The sequence below is a fragment of the Artibeus jamaicensis genome, unplaced genomic scaffold (assembly GCF_021234435.1).
Source record: "Artibeus jamaicensis isolate MK-2021 breed Jamaican fruit bat unplaced genomic scaffold, CSHL_Jam_final contig_3126, whole genome shotgun sequence".
Lineage (NCBI taxonomy): Eukaryota > Metazoa > Chordata > Mammalia > Chiroptera > Phyllostomidae > Artibeus > Artibeus jamaicensis.
Genome location: NW_026521723.1, coordinates 9,833,298 through 9,857,507, shown reverse-complemented (window position 1 = coordinate 9,857,507; position 24,210 = coordinate 9,833,298). Strand labels below are relative to the sequence as shown.

The window sequence follows — 24,210 nt, the reverse complement described above, 5'->3', positions numbered from 1 at the left end:
GCTTATGGGAATATGAATCATCACTTTTAGTTTGAAAAAACAATACACTACTTAAGTGTATTAAATTCTGAAAGCATGTAGTAATGTATAACCATAATTCACAAAATAATTTTTTTTGGTCAAGCCCAGGAAGTTTAGTCCTAGAGTAACAGTGAATAAGTTACTGTGTCCTCAGTAATTATTATTAACCAAGAACAATGATCACCAGTCTATTGCAATGGCAAGGAGTTCTCCTAGTGCACTGTTTCTAAATATGGCTCCTCCTTAGAACCACCAGGAAGCTTTTAAAGTTCTTAGTACCCAGGCCTCAGACCAATCAAATGAACCTCTAAGGGTGCACCCAAGCACCTATGTCTTTAAAACCCTCTAAGTGGTTCCAATGTGTAGTTAAGATTAAGAATTTCTCTTTCACAAGGATAACTGAGCTTGTTCTTCTCTGTCACTTATATTATTATCAAGGTCCCTTGGTTTACCTCCAGCTCTTGACATGTTAAAGTGAGGTTTAGGAACTTAAAATTTCTTTAAGATAAAACAAAAATCAAACAAACAAAAAAAGCAGCTCCTGACATGAGGGAACCAGTCTGACACTCAGAGCTAGGTCTCATTCATTGTTACTAAGAGTCAGTTCAATGCTTACAACTAGTCTAGTCTGTGTTACTCTCCTGTTGGCCATAAATAATCCCACAGAATATCCACATCCAATGAAGTCATTCTGAGACCATAAGATAGTGAGATAAAACAAAGTTACTGTGCAACCCATACAATATCAAACATCCCCTCTCTGCTAAAATGGGTGATGGCTGCATCTGTACCCATTACAATTAGTTCTAGTCTGTCCTCCCTACAGAGAAGATTGTTGAGATAGTCAAGCTCCAGTGCCACCCTGTGTTCACTCAGCATTGTACACCTGGCCTCTATCCAACTGTCTGAAAAGCTTTCCCATCTAACCTGTAGCTTAGTCTCTATCACTTGGGGTTGTATTTTTTTCATCTTATTTAAGTTGAAAGCATTATAGGAAGAGGAGGCACCCTTGATTTTGACAGACCCTATGATATTACTAGAAATAATTAAGGAGAAATAGGGCTTTTCTTTTCTTTTTAAAATAAAAGTATTAGAAGATCACCAAGTAGGCAAATCATTACTTTCCTTTGATCTTAGGTGCATTTTGCAGAACGTCCTAAGAGTTGGATTCAGATGGTCTATAAGAAACAACAGAATGAATTTGGATCACAGTATTGACAATTTCACTTATCTTAACAAAGGATTTGCTGGCACATGGGTGGAATTTGTCAGGAATAAGTATATTCATTATCCTGACGACCTCCCTGAAATCATTTTAATAATACCTTTGATCTGCACAATTGGAGGTAGGTCTTTATTTTAGCTTACTCAATGGATTTACTTTAGAAGTGTCACCTTACAGATTTTTTCTAAATAGCGATAATAAGAAATTAGAATTTTGTTCCTAAATTCATACTTGTATTCCGAGATTTTCAATTAAATGAATCCAACAATAATCTGACCTCTGAGAAGAAACATGTAAAATCTAATTCATATTCTTTACCTCTATTAGGTTCAAAATATTCATACCGTCTAACTTGCTAGGTTATGGAAAATTTTAAATGAAGGGAAGAATTGAAACAGATAAGCAGGAAGGGTTGGGAGACTTTTTTTTTGTTATCGGCATTACCATAAACTATAGTTTCATTTTATTTTAAAGTTAGCTGTCCCACCACTTTCTCCACTTGGACAAGGAATTTTCAAAGTGACAGGTCTTCTGAATGGTTCAGTCATTTTTTAACCATTTAACAGGTTAACTCATTGGTTTTGTACAAAACATAAATTATTCCCAGCTCTTATGAGAAGAAAAGTACACTGTAGAAACAAAAAGAAGGCACTTTTTTTTTTTCATTTTTTTTTACCTGGCTAGTAATTGTATTAAAAAGAAGCAGAAAACATTAAGCTGAAGAAAATGTATTGATATTGTCTATTGCACTGGACAAAGTTAAATGTTCGGATTTTCTAATATGTATTAGCTAACTAGTAATAAGTAGCTGGTTTTTCTCATTGGGAAAATTATTGTAGCTAGTTCCTTATTGTTACCTTGGGAATCAGCCAGGAGATTTTATTAAAGTTTATTTATTCACCTCTCCCTGCAGGATTGCTAAAGAAACTACTCAACTTATAGCATGTGCAAAAACTGCTATAAACATTTTAGTAATAACCCAAGAACCAGTGATTGCTAGCAAATTTATTAACAGTTCTAAAGAAATGAGATACTTCATAGAACAAACAGGTCAAGCAGAAATCTAGTGCATTAACAATTACATTGATTCTATGTGCTTAATTGTGAAGGAGGGTTTCGAATACGGGATTTATAGGAAGTGAGTAGTAGAACGGTATTTCCTCAGTATTAAGAAATCATATCAAATTAAAGTTCTTAAAATGTACTATTTCAGTGCTTTTTAATAAAGACATTTTTTGCAGCAATTTTGAACCTACACTTGAAAGACTTTCCAATTCCACTCCCTGTGATATTATTTTTAATGGGATGCAGTTTTGAAATATTAAGTTTTACATCATACAAGGTGTGTATAGTAAATATCAATATTTTGTACTATAGCTAAGATTCATATAAATACAAATGTGGCTTTAAAATTTGTAAAAATACTTGCCTCTTCACTGTTCTGCCATTTGATAGATGTTTAGGATCTGGATAATATCAGATGTGTGTAGAAAAAGGAATCATGTGTGAAAGAGTTGAAATCCAGCTAAACACTGTCAAATAGATCCTAGGTCTGAATCTAGGTAGGCAATTCAGAATGAGTACACATGCAGCTACTGAGAGTATGAGTGGCTAATGAGTGAGTTTAGCAGAATTTCAAAGCTGAGACAAGAATTTCTTAACAAGACAGAAGTCCAGAAAGGCTTAGAGCTGCTGGCACAAGACTCTGGTATACCGGAAGAGAACTCCGACATTGAACCAATCTATTGCTGCAGTTGGGAATGTTTCGTGGGATTCCCATTAGAATAGAGGGTAGTCTGTAAGTGTGTCTGACTTAGAATATATCAAAAAATATAAACTGAATCTTGTATCTGGCATTGGAAGTGAGGAGCAAGGCAAACTATGGTGATAATCAAGGCAGTTCTGGGATTACTACATAGATGGGAAGAGTTGGAGACAGGTAGGGGAAGAGTATGTATTTACTATAAGGGATAGAGAATGCAGTATTGATACAATAGTTCTCTAACCCAAGGGTTGGTGGGAACCTTTTTCTGTAAACATAAATATAGTGAATATTTTAGATTATGTAAGCCACACAATGTCAGTCACAACTACTCAACCCAAGGGTGGTTTAAAAGCAGCCATAGGCAACATAAGTGAACTGGCATGACTGTGTTCCAACAGGACTTTATGTACAAAAACAGGTGCTGAGCCAGATTTGGCTCAGGGGGGCCATATTTTGCCCACACCTGCTCCAGTCAGTCAGAATATGAATAAGAATGTGTGTGAAAATAACTGACTCTTCCAAACTTAACCAGTGATGTAAATGTGTTCACATATATACATATGTGCATGTTACCGAACAAGAGGAGGTCCGAGGGAGGGGTAATACAATATTTGGCCCACCTAGGGATGCCCAAAACTGCTATACAACAGGGGCCCCTCCCAAAACCAAAATACTAAAATCTACTGGGCCCTTCTGTCCGCCGCCAATTGGAAAGACATCTCTTAAAGCCAGAGATTTGTGAAAAGGAAACAAAATGTTTATTTAATGCTATTCAGGCCTAATGCCACCACTAAAATATCAAAGTCCTTTAGGGTATACACCTACACCCACACAGCGCTCCCTTCTCCCACTGTCCCAACTCCGGGTACCGTAAATCAGGAAAAGAGCACACGTCTATATTGCAGGCTGCTGGCACCGTCAGCTTTGTCACTGTGCAGGATCTCGAGTTAATCCAAAGTACTGTGGTACCCTCTCATGGTCCACTGGCAAGAGTCCTTTGTACCCAGTTCCAGTCAAAGTCTCTCTTGCTTTTTCAGGCCCCGCAGCCAAAGGGGGCACCCCAAAGCCGCGTGGGCCTCTTCTACCAAAGCTGCAGGAGTTCGCACCCCACCAAAAGCATGTGGCTTTCTTCTTCACCTGGCTGCAGGGATCTCCATTCTGGCAAAGCTGCATGGTTCTTCCCTTTCACCTGGGAAAGAGGGGGTCCACACCCAGCCAAAACCACGTGGCTCCCTCTTTCACCTCACCTAGAGGGGGTCCTCACTCTGCTGAAACCGCGTGGCTCTTTCTTTCACCTCACCAAGAGAGGGTCCTCACGCTGCTGAAACCGCGTGGCTCTCCCTTCATCTGGCCAAGCGGGGACCCTTGATGTCCTAGAGCCAGTCTTTTCCAAGCTCCCACAAAGGTACTCTCACTCAGGGGCACAGCCCCTAGTTCCATCCTGAGTCCCAAGTTCCATCCTCAGTCCCTGCTACTCCCTTCTTCCTGGCTCCAAACTTGGCCACTGCTATTTAACATATCTATGAAACCAGTTAAAGGTTATAGATATGTTAAATAATCATTCCAGAGGTTAGCTGAAAAACTGTTGCTATGCAAAACAGCTCTCAATGGCCCTGGCTCCATTCCTTTCTTTCCCCTGGGGGGGGGGGGGCTGTGAGGACATCTTATATGTCTCTCCAATATTCCTATACACTTTGAATTCTGGACACTATTCCAAATCTTTTTTTTTGGGGGGCCCCCCTGGCTGCACCCTGTATCATGCACACACACACACACACACACATATATAGATAGATAGATAGATAGATAGATAGATAGATAGATAGATAGATAGATAGATATGTAAGAACAAAAGCAGATTACTACTTTATTTGTCATGAACAAGTTTTATAACTATATGATTTTTGGTACAAAAGCAATGAAAATTATTTTTTGACAAAGATCTAAGACTTTTAACAGGTGCTTACAGTTTGTTGGCTTTTTTTTTGAAAAAATCAAGTTGTAAACTTTGATTACAAATTAAAGATGAGGTTCTTAAAATCTCCGCTTGGCCAGATCTGATAAGAAACAATTAAAAAACCTGTAAGAGTGTATTGAGGAAAATCAAGGTTTAGGGGGTGGGGGGGATGGAGTGGAGGGATCAAAAAAAAGGATAAAAGAGAAAACTCAAGGATGACAAATGGAGTGGTGATTGCAGGGGCAGGGGGTTGGGTGGAGGTGGAAGAGGGCATGGGGGCATAAATAGCAATGGGAAAAATACAATAAAATCAAAAAGTGGTGAAAAAACATCTTCGTCATTACCAAAAAGCAACAGTTTTAGGTAAAAAAAAAAACACCATGCTGCAGAGATAATGCAGATAGTTCTAATTATCTGGTCAACAGGCAAAAAGCCAGCACTTAAGGATTTCATCTCTAATCCTTTGTTGGTTTCTTATTGCTGAAATTTCCTATCCTTTGTATTGGATGACTAAAGCAGATGATGGTAGAGATGATAAGCCGGCTGTTTGTTTACTCAGCCCCACCCTGTTCAGCCTCCAAAGGGACAAATTCTCAGCTGGTGGACGGACTGTTTTTGTTTCTTTGCCATCTGTGGTTTGGGGTTTTCTGGGCACCTGTACCAGCTGAAGTTATAGTAATACGGACTGTTGAGGTGGCTGCTAACTTTGGGTCTCATCTACTTGATTTTCCTTATTTTTTCATTGCTGTCCTTGTAATAGCCATTAGTAGTAGAAACATACAAACAGCCGTTAGGCATCTGCAGTTCCTGAGACTGGGTAATAAATAAACGTCAGGGAACGGCTGGGTTAAAATTCCTAGCCAAATAAGGTAACTAACCAAGGCCCGCCAGAAGAGACTTACACCCACCAATTAGAGACTTTCGCCGTTTTTAACTTAGCAACCTGGCTAATAGCTAACTGCCACATCTGCTTCTGTAAGCCCGCATTCGCTTGCTCTGCCCTATAAAAACCCCCGTAGTCTGTGAGCCATGTGCGACTTCCATTTTGTAGCTCTGAGTAGCTACGTGACTCCGATCACAGTTGGGGAAGTTCGCCCCTGCGCAGGTAAAGCTTGGCCACCAAATTTATAATTGGACTATTATTTTGTGATCAATAAAACTAGAATTCTTTGAAACCTATTTTCGTCTCCGAGAGCGTGTATTGACTCATCTGTTGCCTACAACATCCTAGGCTATCTTTGGTGGGGAAGGCTCTGGGGGAATTGTGGTCTATAGCCTCTACACATGTTCTGTCTCACTGGTCTGCCTTGTTCTCTTTCACTCTGGTTGTACAGGAGAAATTTCATGGCCACAGTTTCATGGTCCTGGCAAAATCCTCTATCACTTCTCCTTGCACAGGAGGGTTAGATTGTAACTGGGAAACTGACCTGTACCCAGATCTGGACTTCCTGTCACCCTGAAAGCCAAATTTGGGAGACAGGTGCTGTAGAGAAGGAAAGAAGTCTATTCAAATTGCTGACAATTTGGGAGATGGGGGACTTTTCTTGTGCTCAAAAACCCATATCACCTCTCTGGTCAAGCCAGTGATTCTTATAGGGAGTTGGTGAGAATTCAAGAGCAGGAGACTTCCCAGGGGGAATGTGGGCATGCCGTTTCTCTTGGGAGTGAGGAGAGGGGGCACTGAAAGGGGATTCAAGTAGCTTCTTGCCAAGCCCACTCCCTTCATCTGGTTTTCTCTCTCTATGTGCATTAGCATTCCTCCCTTCAAGGGGCACTTGTGGTTCCTGGCCAGCATATCTTAAAGCTTGAAAGAGAACTGAAATCTGGGTTGATATAACTTTAATTACTAGCTGGGAGATTTACAATTTAACATCTTAGTGCAGACAGAGATTTTTAAGAGAAGGGAAGAGAGGGAAAGCAGCAGGGGGTGGAGTTGTGGACACGCAAGCAGTATCTTTGTTGGTCCAGATATGGATCTTTATGGTCAGTGTCCTTGACTTGGAGGGACTCTGAGGTCAGACTGTTTCTTAGGTTCACTCAGGAGCTGAACCTGTTGCTTCTAGTAAAGTATACTTAGAAACTTTTAACATATAAGCTAGCTTTGAGAGAAAAATCAGGTTAGAGTAACAAGCTGGGTTTAATATTTAGTTACATTAATATGGGTAGCTGTATATAAGTATAGTGTGTTCATTCCCCATTACAGGAATATTGTGGTCCACACCCATAGGGTCTTTGCATGTGGTAAAGTGGGAACCATCACCTGCAATAGGGTCAGTGCTGTTGGGCCTGGCCTTTGGGAGCACTCTCCGATCCCTCATTCTTTCCCCCACTCTCACCATTCTGGTAATTCTGCTGGTAAGTGGGTGGAGGACCCCTGCAATACGGACAGTGTCTGTAATGGTTATAGTCAGTTGCATATTTACTGCCTCACACTGGAACTCCACTGGGGGCTGTGACATTTTCTGCTTCTGCACCCTTTTCTCCTTCAACAACATCAAACTCCACAGTCTCTCCATCTCTTACACTGTGAAGATACTTCCTAGGGTTCTTCTTTTTAAAAAAATATATTTTATTGATTATGCCATTACAGTTGTTCTATTTCCTCCCTTTATTCCCTTCTACCCTGCACACCCCCTCCCCCACCATTCCCCCCTTTAGTTTATGACTATGTGTCTCAAGTTCTTTAGCTTCTATATTTCCCCTACTATTCTTGCCCTCCCCGTGTCTACTTTCTATCTACTGTCTATGCTACTTATTTTCTGTACTTCTCCCCCCTTCTCCTTCTCCCACTCCCCTGTTGCTAACCCTCCACGTGATCTTAATTTCTATGGTTCTGCTCCTGATCTAGCTGTCCTCTTAGTTTTCTTTTGTTTTAGGTGTGGTTCTTAATAACTGTGAGTTTGCTGTCCTTTTACTGTTCATCTTTTTTATCTTCTTTTTCTTAGATAAGTCCCTTTAACATTTCATGTAATAAGGGCTTGGTGATTATGAACTCTTTGAATTTGACCTTATCTGAGAAGCACTTTATCTGCTCTTCCATTCTAAATGAAAGCTTTGCTGGATAGAGCAATCTTGCATGTAGGTGTTTGGATTTCATGACTTGGAATACTTCTTTCCAGACCCTTCTTGCCTGTAAGGTCTCTTTGGAGAGAGAAATCAGCTGACAGTCTGATGGGAACTCCTTTGTAGGTGACTGTCCCCTTAGCTCTTGCTGCTTCTAGGATTCTCTCCTTCATTTTAATCTTGGCTAATGTAATTATGATGTGCCTTGGTGTGTTCCTTCTTGGGTCTAACTTCTTTGGGACTCTCTGAGCTTCCTGGATTTTCTGGAAGTCTATTGCCTTTGCCAGAATGGGGAAGTTCTCTTTTATTATTTGTTCAAATAAGTTTTCCACTTGTGGCTGTTCCTCTTCCCCTTCTGGTACCCCTATAATTCGGATGTTGGAATGTTTAAAGATGTCCTGAAGGTTCCTAAGCCTCTCCTCATTTTTTTGAATTCTTGTTTCTTTATCCTTTTCTGTTTGGTCATTTTTTTCTTCCTTCTGGTCCACTCCTTTGATTTGAGACCCAGTTTCCTTTCCATTACTATTGGTTTCCTGTGCATTTCCCTTCATTTCAATTAGTTTAGCCTTCATATGTTCCTCTAATTAGTGACTAAAATCAATCAGTTCTGTGAGCATCTTGATCACCAGTGTTTTTGAACTGTGCATCTGAAAGTTTTGCTATTTCTTCATTGCTTAGATTTATCGGCTCTGGGGCTCTGAGTTGTTCTTGAGCCATGTTTTTATCTGTTTGTGCCTGTTACGTATGAGGGGCAGAGCCTTAGGTGTTCACCAGGGCAAGGCCACCCAGGTCACTGGTTTGTGACACTGTATGTGGAGGCGGGGTCAGAGGGACCATAGCGGTCCCCTCTGCCACTTCCTGCTGCTGGGGTCTGCGCGGTCTGTCTCACTGCTCGTTCCTTCACCAGTTTATCTGCGTGCAAATGTGTGACCGCGGTTAGCCCTCAGTGAGTCCACCGCCTTGCACCCTTGGTGGGTCTGCCTGCTGCTACTCCACACCTGGGATCTGTCTATGGCTGCCGGCATGCCTGGGTCGGTCTGGTGGATCTTTCCTGCCTGACCCTGCTCTGCTGCTGGCTCTGCCCCTCTTACTGGTCTGGCTGAAGGGTTCGTTGTTGTCAGACTTCCGTATAGTTCAATTTTCTGTGGTTTAGCTGCATTTTTGTTGCTAAAACTTTGTTGTTTTTAAACTTGGTTGTGGAAGAAGGCACAATGTTTCCACCTACACTTCCATCTTGGCAGAAGTCCGGGTTATTCTTCTTTATGGCAGTCTGGTGTACAAATACATCTTCCTTAGTGCCATTTCTGTTGATGAAGAACTATCTGTTTCTTACATTGAACCACTTTACTGTTCCTAAAACCTCCAATGTGATGACCTTCTTGTTTCCACTGCCCAGACTGAGCTGCTGCTGTCCGTAGTGCTGGGCTTGGTGTCGCAGTGCTGAGGTTGCAGGAGGGGGTGGAGGGGGCATCGTGCTGCTGCTGTGTTTCAATCTCACTGCTCATGGTTGCCCTGATGGTGACTGTGGCTGGCTGCAGGCAGCTGCGGCTCTTCTTGAGGTGTAATGGTCACTAGGCTGAGAGTGAGGCTGATCAGGACTCTCTGGGGGTCTGCTCTCTGCTTTCACTATGGATTGAACTCAATTTTAAATACTTCTACAAACTTTACTATTTGTCAATAATTCTTTAAGGGAAGAAGCCATGTGTCAAAAATTGTGAAGGGTCTATGATTTTACTTTAAGTGCAAGCTAATACTCTAGCCTGCCACAGTTTCATGGTCTTGGCAAAACCCATGCAACTCCTGGGCCAGTTAAAAAGGACTTTATCATTCATCACAAAAATAGAAGCCAGAATATCAGCATTTTCTTGTGCTTGTTCAGTGAGTCCCAGTTCCCACAGAGAGAAGCTAAGAGGGCCAGACAAAACCTGCATGCACAATTGATTGGATTACAGGAGATGAAACATGAGCTTAGAGAACTTGAAAATTTTATGATGCACAGTTAACTCATCTGCCCACTTGTCCAGGGAGAGGGAGGGAGATGTTATCTTTACCACAATGAACTATATAGTAAATATGCCCCTTGTACTAGACAGAAACACTTGTTCTATCTTCTAAAGTTGTTAGTCATTTGACTTCCAGTCAAGATGGCAACTTATATAAACATGGCACACCTCCTTGAACAACCACATCAAAATTACAACTAAATTATAGAACAACCATCTTTCAGAACTGTCAGAAATTGAGCTGAATGGAAGTCCTACAACTACAGAATTAAATAAGAAACAACATCAAGACTGAAAGGAGGGATGGACACATGGAATGGGCTGGTCCCATATCCATGTGTGGTAGGTAAAAATTGGAAAGGATATTTCGGGAGTGAGGGATTCCAGCCACATACCAGGCCCCTCAGCCCATGTTTCCAGTAGCAGGAGGAGAAGTCTTCATAACCACTGGCTATAAAAACCAGCAGGGATTGAGACTGTAGAAGACAGAAACTGCTAGAATCCCAGGCAGTTCCTTTTAAAGAGCCCATGAACAGACTTACTCAGACTTGATTGCTGTGGGCTCCAATGCCAGGAAAGCAGGTTAAAAGGCATCAGAGACATATGAGGAAGAACTGAGTTGTCTGGCACCAGGGTAAGAACTGGGGGGCAGCTCTCTCCCAGACATAAGTGCTAGCAGAGGCCATTGTTTCTTTTCTGAGCCCTTCCCCCACAGAACTGGCAGGAAGGTACCATATCTGAGACTGCATCAACCTGGCTCACACTGTTAGTCTCACCCTGATGATTCCCTGAGGCCCTGCTGCAACCAACTTTCAGGCCCACTCAAGCTATTTCTGGTGGCTTTTACACACAAATGGCTTATCTTGGTGCATGCTTCAGATTTTCCTAAATTCAGACAAGAAACATCTGGCTTCAGTGAACCCTGTACACCTTGCTAAGTGGCACGAGGCCTGGCACTAGCAGCAGCTGGCCTTGGTTCACAGTTTGACCTCACCTGGGCACATCCAAGCCAAGCACAAGTTGCAGTCATCTGCAGATCATTTTGTATCTTTTGTTGTGTGACCCAGGACAGAATACAAGTGGTTGCTGACGTTGGATATGCCAACAGCAATCAAGACTCAACTACAATGAGAGGATATACACAGTCCACAGTGGGTGCACCTGGAGTACCCAGCTTGGGTAATAGGGGAAGCTATGCTACTGAACCCTACAAGACACCTACTACATTAAGCCACTCTATCAAGCCTGGGAGATGTTGTAGCTCTACCTAACACATAGAAACAAACACAGGGAGTCTGCCAAAATAACAAGTCAATGAATCATGGCCTAAATGAAAAAACTGATCAAAACTCCAGAAAAAGAGCTAAACAGAATAGAGATAAGCACTCTATCAGATGCAGAGTTTAAAACACTGGTTATAAGGATGCTCAAGGAACTCAGTGAGGACATCAACAGCATTAAAAAAGATCCAGTCAGAAATGAAGGATACACTAATTGAAATAAAGAACAATTGGCATGGAGTCAACAGTAGAGTGGATGAAGCTGAGAATCAAATCAGTGATTTGGAACATAAGGAAGCAAAAAACTATCTTCATAGTGTAAGCAGCCTTTGAGATAACTTCAAGCTTACCAACATTTGCATCATGGGAATGCCAGAAGCAGAAGAGAAAGAGTTAGAGATTGGAAATTTATTTGAAAAAGAATGACAGAAAAATTCCCTGACTTGGTGAAGAAAATAGATATACAAGTCCAGGAAGTACAGAGAGTTTCAAACAAGATGAACCCAAAGAGGTCCACTCCAAGACATATCATAATTAAAAGGCTAATACAAAGAGATAATCTTAAAAGCAGCAAGAGAAAAGCAGTTAGTTACCTACAAGGGAGCTCCCATGAGACCATCAGCTAATTTCTCAAAAGAATCATTGTAGGCTGGAAAGAATTGTCAAGAAATATTCAAAGTGATGAAAAGAAAGGCCCAACAACCAAGATTACCCAGCAAAGCTATTATTTAGAATGAAAGGACAGATAAAGAGCTCCCCAGACAAGAAAAAGCAAAAGGAGTTTATCACCAGCAAAACAATATTATATGAAAAGTTAAAGGATCTTCTTTAAGAAGAAGAAAAAGAAGATCAAAACTACGTACAATAAAATGGCAATGAATACATACCTATCAATAGTTGAATCTAAAAAACAAAATAAACAAGCAGAACTGGAAAATAAACAGAGAACATTTTGATGATTGTTGAAGGAAAGAGGGATAGTGGAGGATGGGTGAAAAAGTAAAGGAATTAAGGAGTACAAATTGGTAGTTTCAAAACAGTCATGGGGATGTAAAGTGCAGCATAAAGAATAGAGTAGCCATAGAACATAAATGCATGACCTATAGACATAGACAACAGTGTGGGGATTGCCTGAGGGTGCGGGGAGGGTTTGGGTGGATGGGGGCAAAGAGGAAATAATTGGGACAACCATAATAGCATAAACAATAAAATATAATAAAAAATTAAAAATCACAAATATAATTTAAAAATAAAGAACATTATTATACTAATTTTGCATTTATAATAGACAAGTTTCTAAATGTATATATATAAACAGAAGAAAATGAAAAACATGGTGGTAATTTTTGCTGATGGGATCATTTTTATTTCCTACTTTGTATTTGTCCATATCTTACAAATTTCCCACTGTGTACACATATAGCTTTTGTAATCAAAATATACATGTCTACATCACATAAAATATTCTTTCCTTTAAAAAACTTATTTTATTGTTGTTCAAGTACAGTTGTCTGCATTTACCCCCCACCACTCTCTCCCCCATACCTAAGGCATTGCCACCTCCCTCCTCTGCTTCCACCCCCCCTTGATTTTGTTCATGTGTCCTTTATAGTTGTTCCTGAAAACCCATCTCCCCTTCCCCCCCATTATCCCCTCACACATCCCCTCTGGTTATTGTTAGATTATTCTTAATTTCAATGTCTCTGGTTCTATTTTGCTTGGTTGTTTATTATTCTTGATCAGATACCACTTAAAGGTGGAGATTATATGGTATTTGTCCCTCACTGCCTGGCTTATTTCACTTAGTATAATGCTCTCCAATTCCATCCATGCTGTTGCAAAGGGTAGGAGCTCTGTTTTTCTTTCTGCTGCATAGAATTCCATTGTGTAAATGTACCATAGCTTTTGGATCCATTCATTTACTCATGGGCACTCAGGTTGCTTCCAGCACTTGGCTATTGTAAATTGTGCTACTATGAACATTGGGGTGCATAGGTTCTTTTGGATTGGTGTTTCAGGGTTTTTAGGATATAATCTCAGCAGAGGAATTGCCAGGTCAAAAGGTAGATCCATTTTTAGTTTTCTGAGGAAATTCCATAGTGTTTTCCACAGTGGCTGCACCAGTCTGCAATTCCACCAACAGTGCACTAGGGTTCCATTTTCTCCATGCCCTCTCCAACACTTGTTGGCTTTTTGCTTTGTTTATGATGGCCATCCTAACTGGTGTGAAGTGTTATCTCATTGTGATTTTCATTTGCATATCTCTGATGGCTACTGAAACAATTTATAGATTCAACAAAATCCCTGTTAAAGTATCAATGACATATTTCACAGATATAGAAGAAACATTTCAAAAATTTATATGGAACCATAAATGACCCTGAATAGCTGCAGTAATTTGGAGAAGGAACAAAGTAGGAGGGATCACAATACCTGATATCAAACTGTATTACAAGGCCACTGTAATCAAAATAGCCTGATAGTGGCATAAGAACAGACATATAGACCAATGGAACAGATTAGAGAGCTCAGAAATAAACACAAGTCTCTGTCATCAATTAATATTTGACAAAATGGGAAGAAGCATAAAATGGAGTAAAAAAAAGCCTCTTCAACAAATAGTGTTGAGAGAGCTGGACAGCTATGTGCAAAAAAAATGAAACTTGATCACCAACTTATACCATACACAAAAGGTAAAATATTCTTTCTAAGAAAATAAACAAACAAAAAATTGTTAGTCATTCAAGTATTCTTGGAAAGGTAGTGTGGAGGAAAAGTAGTCAGTGCCTCTACTCACAAGACAGGGAGCACAAGAGACCATGGAGAATCAGCTCCCATATGCATAGAATCAGCTCTTCTGTGCCTGAAAATCTCCTAGATATTCTCCAGTGCCCGTGTGATATACTTCCTATTTATTTTGAATTTTTGTTAAAAATAAAATGAACGTAGATATGTACATTATCTTTCCACTGTATTTGGTGATAATTTGATGGAAAATTATAAAACTCAGAGTTAAAACTTTAGCACTTACTACATTATGATGATACTTTTCTCTTTTGCTACAGGTAAGAATGTCTAGCATGTGTTCTATGCTAATAGAAGTATGGATAAATGAGAAAATGACATATTTTTATATCATTAGGTCCAAAAATATTCAGATACCATACAATGGATGGATGAAAATCTTTATTTTGATTTATTTACACCAGTAATTGTCTTTAATGTTGCATTTGATATGGATGTTTACATGCTCCACAAGCTACTTTGGCAGGTAAAAAGTATTCTTTTTCAATAATATCATTCACTCATGAACCAGTGCATTTTATCCATGTTGACATTTTTTAAGATTTTGCTCAAATTAGAAAATAAAGAAGATGAGAATAAGTATGAGGTGTGGGAGAAGTAATTCAACTTTATATTTTAGTGAATAAACCATATCTTGGCATATGTCTAGTATATTGAAGACTCAGGGAAAATTTTTTCAGAAAAAAAGTAATTCTGAAAATATGAGTGGTAAAACTTAATTCCAATTGTAATCTTAACTCTGACATGCCATAAGTGAGCTGTTATAAAATATATTGGGTCCAGTACAAAAAATTATTTATAAAATTCATTTTGAATGCTCACCTTTTAAAACTTCCCACATCGACATGTGGAAGAAAAATACAGAGGAGAATATTTACAGAAACAACTATAACTCTCACTTATAAACTAGCATGATTTTTTTCTAATCATGTGAGATTTTGACCTCATCAAATAAAGACCTTGAGGAAAAAATACTTCAGGTCTTAAGCAGAGGTGAATTACTTTCAAAGTATGCAAAACATTGGAAGCAAAACTGTGAAAAAAATGTACAATACACTTGAACAGAGTCCAGAAAAATGGAGGTCAGACAAATGACCAAATAATGTAATTGAAAAGAACAGAGATATAAAAGTAGTATGAGCTGGTTCTGGTGATCTCTGCCAAGCTGTATCCTGAGTCTGTTCAGTTGTGGAGCTCAGCTGAAGCAGCAGGCTGAGCTAGATGGCTAGGAGGCCCAGCTCCCCTGTCTGTTGGTTGGCACTGTTAGTGTTAGCTTTAGGCAACAGGGTCACTGAGACACACATATCTCATCATCTCACCAAGGTGTCCAACCTTTTGGTGTCTCTCCACCACACTGGAAGAAGAGTTGTCTTGGGCCACACATTAAATACACTGCACAACAGAAACACACACACAAAAAATCTCATAAAGTTTTAAGTACATTTACGATTTTGTGTTGGGCCACATTCACAGCCATCCTGGGCTACATGCGGCCTGCTGGTTGTACACCCTGGATAGAAGGTTATTTCAGGCTTCTTCACTTGGTAATGCAGAGTCTCAAACAATGGCAGGAGAGGGAAAGCTCAAATCTGCCAGTGTTTTCTAATCTTCTCTTTGCATCATGTTTGCTCTTAGTGCTTTTAGTCAAAGTGAATTACATGACTGACCCAAAGTCAGAGTGGGGTATAACAACCCAATGGTGTGACTTCAGGAAACAGAATTACTATAGCCGCTTTTGCAACCAATAAACCATGTGATTTACTGAGGTATCAACAACAGCTACGTGCTGGAAGAACAAGGATTTGGGCCTCCTGACTTGCTATCTCCTTGTTGCAGAGCCTCATTTTAATTTGTTCCTTCAAATAGAAGTTAGTAATAAAATAGCCCTGACCACTAAAACCTTCAAAATGAGAACTCATCCACCCTGATCTACAGAAGTAGAAGTATCTGATCTATAGAGCCTTGATTTTCTTTCACCATCCTGGTGCTATCATCAAGCTTTATCCACGGGAGACCCCGTCTTAGTAGCACCACATAAGCACTCTATTATTGTTCTGCTACTTCTAAGACTGGGTTAGTGATGTATAATCAAGTGACTTAACCAGAATCACTCAGCACTAGCACCTGCACTGGGGCCTTCTGAATTAGAGTCCAGTGCTTACTCCCCAATTCATTCTGTATGAGTGTGTCTGTACAAGTGAAACAGCTAAAGAGAAGACAATACGGGCTTTTTCCAAGATTATTATGAAATCCTTACAATTACTCTCTTATTATTTTTTATTGAGATAATTGACATATGACATATTAGTTTTAGGTATACAACATAATTATTTGATATTTCTATACCTTTTAAAAAGGCCATCAAAATAAATCTAATTGACATTCAAATATACAGTGTTAACTATAGCCACCATGCTGTATATTACATCTCGCTGGTTTGTTTATTTTAAAACTGGAAGTTTGTACCTTTTGACCACTTCACCCATTTCACCCAACCCCCAGCCTCAGCATCTGACAATCATCAATCTGTTCTCTGTATCTTTGAGTTCAGGGGTTTGTTTTTTCCTTTTAGATTCCACATATTAGTTACTTCATGTGGTATTTGTCTTCCTTTGTCTGATTTATTCCATTTAGCATAATGACCTAAAGGTCTATCCATATTGTTGCAAATGACAAGGTATTTTTTAACACTAATATTGCATTGTGTGTGTGTGTGTGTATCCCATTTTCTTTATCCATTCATCCACTGATGGATGGATACTTCCATGCCTTGGGTATTGTAAATGATACTTCAGTGAGCATGTGAGTGCAGTTCTAAATTCTTATATGTAATTTTAGGCATAATCACCACATTTTCCTAAGTCCATTTTAGAATAAAATTGCTAAATAGCCACCACAGGTAGAATCAGAGAATGTAGAAGGTAGGGGTGAGGAAGGCAGAGGTAGGAAGGGTTTCAGTCCTAAAATAATCAAACTTTTCTGCCCATCTTTTCTACAGGCCTCTGTTATTTCCCTAGATTCTTTCTGTTACCATATTTTTCTTTCTTTTTCATTTTTGTCACTCCTTTTTATATTTGTGTTTTGTTTTATGTCATGAGCTATGTCTCAGTTTTTATGCATAGTCAAATGTGTATATATATGTACATATATCTGTATGTATATAAATGGTATAGATGTATATACCTGACAATACATATCTATATTTAATAGCCTTATCAAGAAAATTAAAAACTTATTTTTTAATTATAATATGAAACTTACCAGGTCCTAGGGATCTCATTGCAATACATGCCCTTTATTTCCAGAGTTGCAAACACATAGCTGCTAAATAAGATAACTTAAAATTTCCCTTGATGGATTGATTGTGATTGTATATCTCCAGTATTCCTGATTACCTGCTTTTCAAAATGAAAAACAAAGTCAAACTAATTTTTCATACTATAAAAATCCTTTGCAGATACTTTTAATTACAATTCCTGGATTTTTAATCAATTATATCTTAATTCTTTGGCATCTGGCATCTGTGGATAAACTAAATCTGAAGAGCATCCCATGGTTAATATTTTCTGTTATCCTTGTGAGTTCAGATCCCATGCTGACTGTAGCTGCTGTAAGAGACCTTGGTGGGTATATTTTCTTTTTTCCTAAATTTAAAATATCATATTCTATATTTAACTTTTCTATTTTTAAGATCTTTTGTTTACTGTAGCTTTTCACAGTGTGAAGTGGGGTCCTGGGACACTGGGACTGAGCATAGAAATTTGGGTGGCGATGATTTGAACAGAAAAAAATGCCAGTGATGGGTTTACTTAGTATATATGTTTTAAAGTCTTATATTGTTATGGAATAGAGCAGGGGACTATTTGGAATCCTTGACTTTCGACATGCTTCTACTTCGAATGAGCAGAATAGTTCTGGGGCTTTAAAATATGGCACACACATTGTGGTGACATTTTTGTTGCCCAATTCCTCTTTTCCTTTGAAAACGCTGTCATTAAGATATTGCCATTTGCAAAAAAAAAGAAAAAGAAAAAAAATGCCTTTGGAGTCAGGTCACCATTCAAACCAAAAGTCTGAAAAGTACAAAACAATAAAATCACTAATCATGAGTCTTTCAGTGTGTACAATTTTAAGAGAAAGAATATACATATTTAAAAATAAAATGCCGAATCAACACAACCAGTTGAAAATCTGAAAGCCCCATTCGAGCAAAACAATAACCTAATGTTTTCCCCCAGTCACTTTTTAATAATGACAACTAGAACACTGGTCCTAAAATAGAATTTTCATATGGCACACACATGTATGTGTGTGTGCAGACATACATACACATGCATGCACATGGGTAGAACTAGAGTAGGAGAGACACATCAAGTATATCTCTATGAATAAAGGGAAACCAAGTCTTCAGAATGAGAAGATTAGAATTGTGAGGTAGCCTTGGAAGGAGAAAGCAGTAGCATCTATCACAGAACCTTGCCTCCATGGGACTCTGTCAGTGCAGCCTCTTTTATGCTCAGATGTGGAGGAGCCCTGCACTACCTGTGAACACTCCATACTGCCTTTAACTTTATCATCTGGTAATCTAGTTGGTATTCCACTGGTTTCCTGGCTGCACTTCTTGAATTTAAAGAATTTGTTTGCGTTAATTTGCAAGGTCATTTATATATATTTTGGCCCTCTTGTCATTACTTTTGGATCTTTTCTCCTCACTTTGTATCTCTAAAAAGGAAGGTATTTTTCTTGTGGAAATGTTTTTGCCTGAATTTTCAAAGCAAGACTTTTATATTTTTTAACTTTGTTCTCAAAAAAGAAGAAAGAAAATCTGCCTACACCTGTGAGTAGAGTACATTTACATTGTCTGGAGCTTTTTATGATTTATTGAATTCTCTTATCCCCCAACCCTATTATGTATTTCTAAATATTCACATTTTATTATACATTTATTTTCTAAAGTGAAATAATTATAAATAGCATCAGGTTTTTCTGAGTAAGAACTCCAAAACACAGTGGGGTTTTTTTTTAAAGATTTTACTTTATTTGTTTTTAGAAAGAGGGGAAGGGAGAAAAAGAGAGGGAGAGAAAGGTCAATGTGTGAGAAAAACATTAATAGGCCGCCTCTTGCAAGTTCCCAACCTGGGACCTGGCCCGCAACCCAGGGATTCACCCTGACCAGGAATCAAAGCAGCAACTTTTTGCTTTACAGGATGACGTCCAACCCCCTGAGCCACACAAGTCAGGGCCAACACACAGTGGCTTAGAACAAAAATAATGTATTATTTCTCATAAATCTGGTAGTTCTTATGATATAGAATGGGCTCTGCTGATTTTGGGTAGGCTCACTAATAAATCCACAGTTGGCTGGAGGGCCATCTGGACACTAGGTGATCTTAGGGTGTCCTCAACTGGGAGGATCCATGCTTCTTCATTTCTCTAGTAAGGTAGTCAGGAATGGTTGCCATGATGGTGGCAGGAGTCTCTGCATCAAGTTTCATAATAAAATACATTAATCTCTTCAGTGAGAGAAACTGGGAAGTGCTACAGCAAAGGGCATAGGTGCAGGAATAGATGAAGAAGTGCACCATCAAGCCAGATAAGCTCCCACAAGAGTAGACTGCCTTGTTTTTCTTCTCTTCCAATAGTATTCTTACTGTACTAGGTTGTGATCACAGCTATAGAGTAGAAGGTTCCCAAGAGGATTTTTACCATGCACTAACATTTCCTTCCCATGGGAATTTGGAAAATCATCAAAGATGCTTCAAGTTATAGTTTTGCTTTCACAGGCACATTTAATAGCAAATAAAAATGATAGTAGCTATCTAAACTTAGAATATTGTCATAAATGAAAGAAAATTAGTATCAAAGTAGGTAATATCGGGGTGCTCTTTATTCAGGAAGCTTGATCTCTAAAATCATTAAAAGAATACATGGGAAAGTAAGACAATTTCTATTATAGAGATAGTAAGTATCTGGACAATTGCCTTAATCCTTCACTTAGGTACAGAGTTATAAAGTCTTGGTTTATAAATTTATTTTATCCTTTCATTGTTTTTGATCTTGCCATAAATACATGATGTATATATTTATGTAAGCCAAATTACTAAATTTAAAAAGTAATGCATTTTATGTTTTGATCTGCTTTGAAACAAAGAATGAGATCTCTAGTTTATTATCTCAATTACGGAAACCATAATCAAGTACAGTTAATTTGGTACCTAATTACACTTTCTAGACTTAATGTACATTTAATATATAATTAATTTTTTTCTTGAAGTGTATTTTCAAATATGACTTTATTAAGTATGTAGGAAAAGTATGTGATATACATCAGTAGCTAAGATTATTCTTCTACTTGGTAATAAAATTTAATTCTTTAATATTAGTGAAGATTTTTTTCCACCTAAAATATTTTCCTTTCTACAGGTTTTTCTAGAGGTCTAATTAATTTAATTAAGGGAGAAAGTCTGATGACTGCTATAATGTCTTTTATTATGTTTAAAATTATTGTGGATATTAACTTCAGGCAGAAATATTTGAACCAATCCTTAGGTAAGGACTTATTTGTATCTCTTAATTTCTTAAAAGAATATTCTATTTTCTAAAAACCAACACTGATTTTGTTTTTTTTTTAATTTTTTAAAAATTTTATTTAGTTATTTTTCAAGTACAGTTTTTTGTCTATTTTTCCCATCCCAGCCTCCCCTGCCCCTTGCTCCCCACCTCCCTCCCATTTCCACCCCCCTTAGTTCTAGTCCCTGTGTCCTTCCTATTTGTTCCTCCAAATCCCTCCCCCATTTTCCCCTTAACTTCCCTTCCTTCTCCCCCCAACACTGATTTTGTAATATCTTATCACAAGTTATAGTCGTATAAGCACAACTGTGAGTATTCATAGAGTGATTTACTTTTTAAAAAGCACTACCTGTGTTTACAAAACACATCTCTTATTTAACATCAGTTGTGACATTGTTATGAGTCTGAGTTAGGACTTTCGTGAGGATGCTTATAAAAGCAGCATTGCTCCACAGGCCTAGGCTGAATCATTATATTTGACAACAAGAAGGAGAGATGTTGATGTGCTGAAGATGAAATCAGAAGGTAATCCAGGCAGAGAATACATTCACCAACCATGAGAGGAGGCAGCTTCCCCTCCTTTTCCTCTGGGACTATCTCCCTGCAGGCAACCTAAAAAGCTGTCAGTCCAAGGAGGAAGTGTGAGTCATGTGGCCATCTACAAGGCCCAAAAGCAGTACTCGTAAGCAGAGAAACTGCAAGGTGCCCATGAACTCATTTACCACATTCACATAGCCCTGAGCCATAAGTATTTTTTCTCCTTTATCCTGTGTATATGTATATGTATAAAAAAATAATACATGTGTAATTGTCACTCAGGGTAAGAAATATAGCATTACCAGCACCTCCAAAAGTATTTTATGTGCCTCTCTGATCAAAACCCCCATCCTCTTCTCCTAGAACGGTGATTTTAGAGTGTAGTGTCTGGGTTGAGGGGAGGGAGTCTATAGGACCCTTTAAGGGTGTACATAAAGTCAGATATTTTCATAACACTACTGAGAAGTTACTTTGTTTACTGTGTTGCCTTTTGCACTGATTTTGGAAAAACAATGATTATATTCTGGAGAAAATTGCTGAGGTATAGCCATTCCACTCACTGGATGTCTCCTGTGTTCTAAGGCCTTGTGCATCATCTCAGTCTACCTCCTAACGCCATTCTACCTCCTAACCCCTGAAAAAAGAGTGTTTAGTTGGTGCCTCCAGATCACATTCTAGTACACTGGGATGTCTGTATGGCATCAACTAATCTATTATGTTGAAGTAAAATCTTTCTACTACTCCCATCCCAGTAATCAAGGATAAGCCAAATTATTTTTCCAAACACTCAAGAAAAAGTTTTAGTCATCATTATTTACCCTGTTCCTGGAGAGTGCTTTATTTTGGGGCAGCGAATGACCCTAGTTATCTCTATTTTGGTTTATCATGCCTTACATATTCATAATCAATGCTCTCTCAAAGGAGCTGGTCCAGATGGTGGACAATTATCCCACTGGAGCATAAGGAGTATTCATCTTTAGCTTAGCTCTGTGTCCAGTAAGTTTACCCAGGCCATAGCAACTTGGAACATCTGTGGTGAACCTAGAACTTCAATTTAGCACAAGGAGGTACATAGTCTTTAAATGCTCCATATATATTATCTGTGGTGTGTGAGAAAACCAAACCACCACACACATAAAACCTCTTCCAAAATTCAAGTGAAAAGGAAGGCAACAAAATATAGTAATTGGGAGGGGTTTTTGCCATTAAACTTCCTGCAGATAATGCCTTTCTGACTATAATGAAAGTGATCAACAAAGGGATATCTAAATTCAGAGGCATCTTAAAAGCTCATTGACCAGTCTTGGAAAATGCAAAGAAGTAAAGTCTTGCATAATAGTCAGAAGGATATATGCCTGGCCTGTAAACCTGCCTCATTATTCTACCAGGCCTCATTTAAGATAGTAAATATTGATCACAGAATTTAACAATTACTTATTGATACAGACTGTGTGATAGTTCCTATTCTAAACCTTGGTGATTCAGCCATGAACATAATAGCTTTTACTTTCACAGAGCTTGCCTCATAATTTTCATAATAATTAGTGAAACACGATTTTGTGTTTAAGTTTCAGAGAAGTAAAATTGGTAAGCAATCTTCCTGTTAAAATATAATAGTAACAACTATAATAATTAAAACTCTGCTATAATGACTAGTGAACTTATTTTCTTAGCCTTTATTCAAGCCTTTAGGACTTTCTCTGAACTTTTAATAATTTCAAAAGAAACTTTTCCCTTAAGAAAGAAAAACACTTGCTAAACTTTACTCAAATTGCATTTATATTTCATTATCTATTAATACAATTGTGAACTAATGATTTTCATGATAATCATTTTTATAACTTATTTGAATAGCTGCTTTATTTTTAAAGTTAGCACGTTTCATAAAAGGGAAAAATTAAAAGTTATTGCACCTGAAATTCTTACCTTTTGCAACTTGAGTGTTAAAGTTTAAGGATATTGTAAAAAATAATAAATATTATTTGAGGCTTTTCCTGGTCTAATACAATAAATCTACCCAGCAAACATTTTACTAATTAAAAGCTATTTTCCTTTCTTAAAGGAGAAAACAATTTTTTAAATATTTTATTTATTTATCTTTAGAGGGGAAGGGAAGGAGAGAGGGAGAGAAACATCAATGTATGGTTGCCTTTTGTGTGTCCCCTGCTGGGAACTGGCCTGCAGGGAACCAGCCTACAACCCAGGCATGTGCCCTGACTGGGAATCGAACCGCAATTGTCTGGTTCGCAGGCCCGTGCTCAATCCACTGAGCTACACCAGCCAGGGCAGGAGAAAACAATTTTTACACTGGGTCTGCTAACTCCAGTTCCCTACATCCTTGTGAAATGAGTCAGACTTCCATGTTTCAGTTATAGGTGGTGCCAGATTCCCCAAATTATCATCATGGCTAAATTCCTGCCTAGAATAGATGTGACTGAGAGGGCCATTCATGAAACTCTCCTCCCATGGTCACACTATCCTTACAGATGTTAAATCTTCCTGCTTGGCAAATGTAGAAACCAGGGCTCCTTTTCAGCCATGGAATGACGTTAGACAAGAAGGACTCTTAATAGCCTCTGTACTCTTAATAGTGCCCTCTCCAGTAGTGGATGTTTATGGATAAGGATTCATAAAAGGATACTTTCTCCTTCATTTTGTCAGGTCCAAGAACAGTTCTAGGATTTACCTCCAATTTTAGCCTTTTTTTTTGGTCATGGTCACTGTTGTTTTCTGCTGGCCATTCTTCGTTTTGAATGCTCCTCGTTTCGGTTTTGCTCTCCTCCTGTTCTGTTGGAGTTGACCGTTCAGGCTTTCCTGACCCCAGGACACACTCTCATCTGTGATTCAAACTCTGTCCCTCTGTTCCTCACGACATAAAGGTAGGGAGGACTTTCTTACCCACTGGCACACCTGATTCCAGCGAAAGTCTATCAAGGACTCAGGCTTCCTGTTACCCAGGGAAGGGCACCATAATGACTATAGAA

At 38.7% G+C, this 24,210-nt stretch overlaps 1 protein-coding gene and 1 pseudogene across 1 annotated transcript in view; one reads left to right on the top strand and one right to left on the bottom strand.

Annotated features, from left to right (window-relative positions):
- Nucleotides 1-1,216: 1,216 nt before the first annotated feature.
- The window catches only part of SLC9C1 (solute carrier family 9 member C1), a 115,460-nt gene continuing 92,466 nt past the window's right edge, over nt 1,217-24,210 (top strand). Inside the window, exons 1-5 of the mRNA XM_053663027.1 lie at nt 1,217-1,367; nt 2,488-2,588; nt 14,457-14,585; nt 17,577-17,742; nt 20,543-20,668. Of these exons, the coding sequence (XP_053519002.1) occupies nt 1,217-1,367; nt 2,488-2,588; nt 14,457-14,585; nt 17,577-17,742; nt 20,543-20,668 (673 nt within the window). The remainder of the gene's footprint in view (nt 1,368-2,487; nt 2,589-14,456; nt 14,586-17,576; nt 17,743-20,542; nt 20,669-24,210) is intronic.
- LOC119048647 (Y-box-binding protein 1-like) lies at nt 6,201-9,536 on the bottom strand (annotated as a pseudogene).